The sequence below is a fragment of the Heliangelus exortis genome, chromosome 10 (assembly GCF_036169615.1).
Source record: "Heliangelus exortis chromosome 10, bHelExo1.hap1, whole genome shotgun sequence".
Classification (NCBI taxonomy): domain Eukaryota; kingdom Metazoa; phylum Chordata; class Aves; order Apodiformes; family Trochilidae; genus Heliangelus; species Heliangelus exortis.
In genome coordinates, this window is record NC_092431.1 from 2348245 (window position 1) to 2353892 (window position 5648).

Here is a 5648-nt window from a genome sequence, read left to right on the forward strand (position 1 = left end):
AAAAGAGAAGAGAAGAGAAGAGAAGAGAAGAGAAGAGAAGAGAAGAGAAGAGAAGAGAAGAGAAGAGAAGAGAAGAGAAGAGAAGAGAAGAGAAGAGAAGAGAAAAGAGAAGAGAAGGAGAAGAGAAGGAGAAGAGAAGAAGAGGAAAAAAAGAAAAGAAAAAGAGAAAAAGGAGAAAAAAGAGAAAAGAGAAAAGAGAAAAGAGAAAAAAGAGAAAAGAGAAAAAAGAAAAAAGAAAAAAGAGAAGAAAAAAAACCCCCAAACAAACCCAAAACAACAAAAACAAACAACAAAAATAACAAAACAACAAAAAAAGAACAAAACAAAACAAAAAAAACCAACCCACAACCCAGCCCTTTTCTTCTTCTTCTTCCTCCTCCTCCTCCTCCTCCTCCCCTGGGAAGAGGGTGCCAGGGCCATAAATAGCGGCTGTCACCGCCGGGGCCGGCAGAGCTCTGGGCACCCCCTGGCCATGGCAGAGCCTTCGCTGCCCCTCACCCTCCTCTGCCTCCTCGCCCTCTCCTCCGCCTGCTACATCCAGAACTGCCCCAGGGGGGGCAAGAGGGGCCTGACCGAGACGGCCCTGAGACAGGTAGGGGCTGGGAGAGGGGTCGGGGGGTGCAGGAGACCCTGGGGGGTGCAGGGGTTTGGGGGGGATGCAGGGATTTAGGGAGATGCAGGGGTTCAGGGAGATGCAGGGGTTTAGGGGGGATGCAGGGGTTTAGGGAGATGCAGGGGTTTGGGGGGGAAGCAGGGGTTTAGGGGGGACGCAGGGGTTTAGGGGGGATGCAGGGGCTTGGAGGGGATGCAGGAGGTCCTGGGGGTGCAGGGGTTTGGGGGGGATGCGGGGGTTTAGGGGGGATGCAGAAGTTCCTGGGGGTGCAGGGATTTAGGGGGGGGATGCAAGGGTTTGGGGGATAAAGGAGGTCCTGGGGGTGCAGGGATTTAGGGGAGGATGTAGGGGTTCAGGGGGGATGCAGGAGCTCCTGGGGGTGCAGAGGTTTGGGGAGAATGCAGGGGGTTTGGGGGGGATTAAGGAGCTCCCTGGGGGTGCAGGGGTTTGGGGGGGGATACAGGGGTTGTTTTTTTGAGGATGGCTTTTTTCGTTTGATTTTTTTTGTTTTGTTTTTTTGGGTGGTTTTTTGGAGGTTTATTTTTTTTTTTTGGTTTTATTTGGGGGGGCTTTTTTTGTTTGATTTTCTTTGATTTTTTTGTTTTGTCTTTTTGGGTGGGATTTTTTTGTTTTTTTGGGGGGGGAGCTTTTTTGTTTGATTTTTTTGTTTTGTTTTGTTGGGTGGGTTTTTTGGGTTGGGTTTTTTTTTTTTAATTTTTTGGGGGGGGCTTTTTTTTGTTTGATTTTTTTGTTTGATTTTTTTTCTTTTTTTTTTGGGTCGGTTTTTTTGTTTTTTTGTTTTTTTTTTGGGGGGGGTGGGTTTTTTTGTTTGTTTTTTTTTGGGAGAGGGGCTTATTTTTTTTTTTTTTTGGGGGGGGGGGAGGGATGATGTGAGGGTTACTCAAGCACCTCCTTACCCACCCCCCACCCCCCAGTGCTTGCCCTGCGGCCCCGAGAACCGCGGGAATTGTTTCGGCCCCGGGATCTGCTGCGGTTCGGAGCTGGGATGTTACCTGGGGACAGCCGAGAGCCGGCCCTGTGCCCAGGAGGATTTCCTGCCCTCCCCCTGCCAGCCCTGGGGACAGCCCTGCGGCTCCGGGGGACACTGTGCTGCCCCCGGCATCTGCTGTACCCCCGGTAAGACCCCACAACCCCGGTAAAACCCCAAACCCCCGGCAAGACCCCAAAACCCCCGGTAAAACACCAAAACCCCGGTAAAACCCCAAAACCCCCGGTAAGACCCCACAACCCCCGGTAAAACCCCAAAAGCCCTGGTAAGACCCCACAACCCCGGTAAAACCCCAAACCCCCGGTAAGACCCCACAACCCCCGGTAAAACCCCAAAAGCCCCAGTAAGACCCCCACAACCCGGGTAAGATCCTCAGACCCCCGGTAAGACCCCAAAACCTCAGTAGGACACCCAAACCCCCGGTAAGACCCCCCCAAACCCCTGGTAAACCCCCTACAACCTCAGTAGAACACCCAAACCCCCAGTAAGACCCCCAAAACCCCGGTAAGACCCCACAATCTCAGTAGAACACCCAAACCCCTGGTAAGACCCCCAAACCCCCAGTAAGACCCCCACAACCCTGGTAAGACCCCAAAACCCCCGGTAAGACACCCACAACCCCAGTAGGACACCCAAACCCCCAGTAAGACCCCAAAACGCCCAGTAAAACCCCCACAACCCCAGTAAGACCCCCCAAACCCCTGGTAAGACCCCAAAACCCCGGTAAGACCCCCACAACCCCAGTAAAACCCCTACAACCCTGGTAAGACCCCCCCAAAACTCTGGTGAGACCCCCACAACCTCAGTAGGACACCCAGACCCCCGGTAAAACCTCCACACCCCCAGTAAGACCCCCAAACCCCCAGTAAGACCCCCACAACCCTGGTAAGACCCCCCTAAACTCTGGTGAGACCCCCACGACCTCAATAGGACACCCAGACCCCTGGTAAAATCTCCAGACCCCCAGTAAGACCCCCAGACCCCCAGTAAGACCCCTACAACCCTGGCAAGACCCCAAAACCCCTGGTAAGACCCCCACAATCTCAGTAGAACACCCAAACCCCCAGTAAGACCCCAAAACCCCCAGTGAGACCCCCCCCAAAACTCTGGTAAGACCCCCACGACCTCAATAGGACCCCCAGATCCCTGGTAAGACCCCCCAGGCCCCCAATAAGACCCCCACAACCCTGGGAAAACCCCCACAGCCTCAGTGGGACACCCCAGTAGGGATGGGGTGGGGTGGGATGGGATGGGATGGGATGGGATGGGATGGGGTGGGATGGGATGGGATGGGATGGGATGGGATGGGATGGGATGGGATGGGATGGGATGGGATGGGATGGGATGGGATGGGATGGGATGGGATGGGATGGGATGGGATGGGATGGGATGGGGTGGGGTGAGGTGGGGTGGGGTGGGGTGGGATGGGGTGGATGGGATGGGATGGGATGGGATGGGTGGGATGGGATGGGATGGGATGGGATGGGATGGGGTGGATGGGATGGGGTGGATGGGATGGGATGGGATGGGATGGGATGGGATGGGATGGGGTGGATGGGATGGGATGGGATGGGATGGGATGGGATGGGATGGGATGGGATGGGATGGGATGGGGTGGGATGGGGTGGGATGGGATGGGATGGGATGGGGTGGGATGGGGTGGGATGGGTGGGATGGGTGGGATGGGTGGGATGGGATGGGATGGGATGGGATGGGATGGGATGGGATGGGATGGGATGGGGTGGGATGGGGTGGGATGGGGTGGGATGGGATGGGATGGGATGGGATGGGTTGGGTTGGGTTGGGTTGGGTTGGGGTGGGATGGGATGGGATGGGGTGGGATGGGATGGGATGGGATGGGATGGGATGGGATGGGGTGGGATGGGATGGGATGGGATGGGATGGGATGGGATGGGATGGGATGGGATGGGATGGGATGGGATGGGATGGGATGGGATGGGGTGGGATGGGGTGGATGGTGGTGATGTGGGGCAGGCTGCCAGAGATGAGGTTCCAAAAGGGAAACTGAGGCACGGAGCAGCAGAGGCATCACCTCCATCTGGGGACAACCTGGGGATGGTCAAGCTCAGATCAGATCCTAGGAAAAAAATTTTTTGGTGCACTGAGAGTGGGGAAACCCTGGCCCAGGGTGCCCAGAGAGGTGGGAGATGCCCCCCCATCCCTGGAAATATTCCAGGAGAGGTTGGATGGGGCTCTGAGGAACCTGCTCTGGATGGAGATGTCCCTGCTCCCTGCAGGGCTTGGGCTGGGTGACCTTTAAAGGTCTTTTTCCACCCAACCCATGATTCTATTTCTGCACAACCTATTTTTATTTAGCTTGGATGGGGTTTGGAGCACCCTGGGCTGGTGGGAGGTCTCCCTGCCCATGGCAGGGGGGTTGGGACTGGATTTAAGGTCCCTTCCAACCCAAACCAGGATTCTCAGCTAAGAATGGAGCTCCCAGCTCCTTCCTGAGCCCCCACTCTGGGATAATTCCCAGCCAGGCACATCCAACCTCCTCAACCTGCTGGAAAAATCCCTTCCAACCTCAGTTAACCAGGAGGGACAAAGCTGTGCAGGCAGCATCCTGGGTTTCCCCAACTGCAAATCAAATATTTATGGTCTTAAATAAACCTCAAACTCCACCCAAAAATAAAAAATAATAATTTTTTTTTTTTTTTTCCATTGAAGAAACCTGTGCCATGGACACCAGCTGCCTGGATGAGGACAAGGATGGGGCTCAGGAGGTGACAAAGAACCTGACAGTGCTGGATGGTTCTGCTGGGGATCTGCTCCTCAAGCTGATGCACTTGGCAAACAGACAGCAGCAGCAGAAGGGGGGCAAACACCCCCTCCTCTGAGGAACACCCCCAAAAAAACCCCACCCAGCCCCACCAGACCCCCCAGCCTTGTAAATATGAGACCCAATAAAAGTTCTCCTGCACTGTGGTGGCTTCAGCTGATGCTGATGGGGACTCCAAGAGGTGTTGGAGGGTTTTTTGGGGTCTTTCTTCCCTCCCCTCATCCCCATCCTCATCCTCATCATCCCCATCCCCATCCCCATCCCCATCCCCATCCCCATCCCCATCCTCATCCTCATCCCCATCCCCATCCCCATCCCCATCCCCATCCTCATCCTCATCCTCATCCCCATCCCCATCCTAATCCTCATCCTCATCCTCATCCCCATCCCCATCCTAATCCTCATCCTCATCCCCATCCCCATCCTAATCCTCATCCTCATCCCCACCCTCATCCCCATCCCCATCCCCTCCCCTCATCCCCATCCCCATCCTCATCCTCATCCTCATCCCCATCCCCATCCTAATCCTCATCCTCATCCCCATCCCCATCCCATCCTCATCCCCATCCCCATCCCCATCCCCATCCTCATCCCCATCCCCTCCCCTCATCCTCATCCCCATCCTCATCCTCATCCCCATCCTCATCCTCATCCTCATCCTCATCCTCATCCTCATCCTCACCCTCATCCCCATCATCCTCATCCCCATCCTCATCCCCATCATCCTCATCCCCATCCTCATCCTCATCCTCATCCCCATCCTCATCCTCATCCTCATCCTCATCATCCCCATCCCCATCCTCATCCTCATCCCCATCCTCATCCTCATCATCCTCGTCCTCATCATCCCCATCCTCATCCCCATCATCCTCATCCTCAGCATCCTCATCCCCATCCTCATCCCCATCCTCATCCTCATCCTCATCCCCATCCTCATCCTCATCATCCCCATCCTCATCCTCATCCTCATCCCATCCTCATCCTCATCCCCATCCCCTCTTCCCCAAATCCCCATCCCCTGTGGTTTGGTTCCCACCTTTGGGATTTGGCCTCATCCCAGCAAGGAAAAAAAAAAAATCTGTGGAAGAGCTGAGCCTTTGGGATCAGCAAGAGCCACCCCAGGAGCTCTGGCAGCACCCATGGGTGCTGAGCCCCCCTCCCAGAGCTCAGGGATGGGGATGTCACATCCCAAAGGTGCCAGCGTGGTGTTACCTCTGGGATAT

The 5648-nt window shown here is 55.3% G+C and overlaps 1 protein-coding gene across 1 annotated transcript; it reads left to right on the forward strand.

Annotated features, from left to right (window-relative positions):
* The first annotated feature begins 458 nt into the window (after window positions 1-458).
* LOC139800215 (vasotocin-neurophysin VT-like) lies at window positions 459-4483 on the forward strand. Its single transcript, XM_071752989.1, has 3 exons — window positions 459-592; window positions 1549-1750; window positions 4314-4483. The coding sequence occupies exons 1-3, from the start codon at window positions 473-475 to the stop codon at window positions 4481-4483; spliced, it is 492 nt and encodes a 163-aa protein (XP_071609090.1). The 5' UTR covers window positions 459-472.
* The last annotated feature ends 1165 nt before the right edge of the window (window positions 4484-5648 follow it).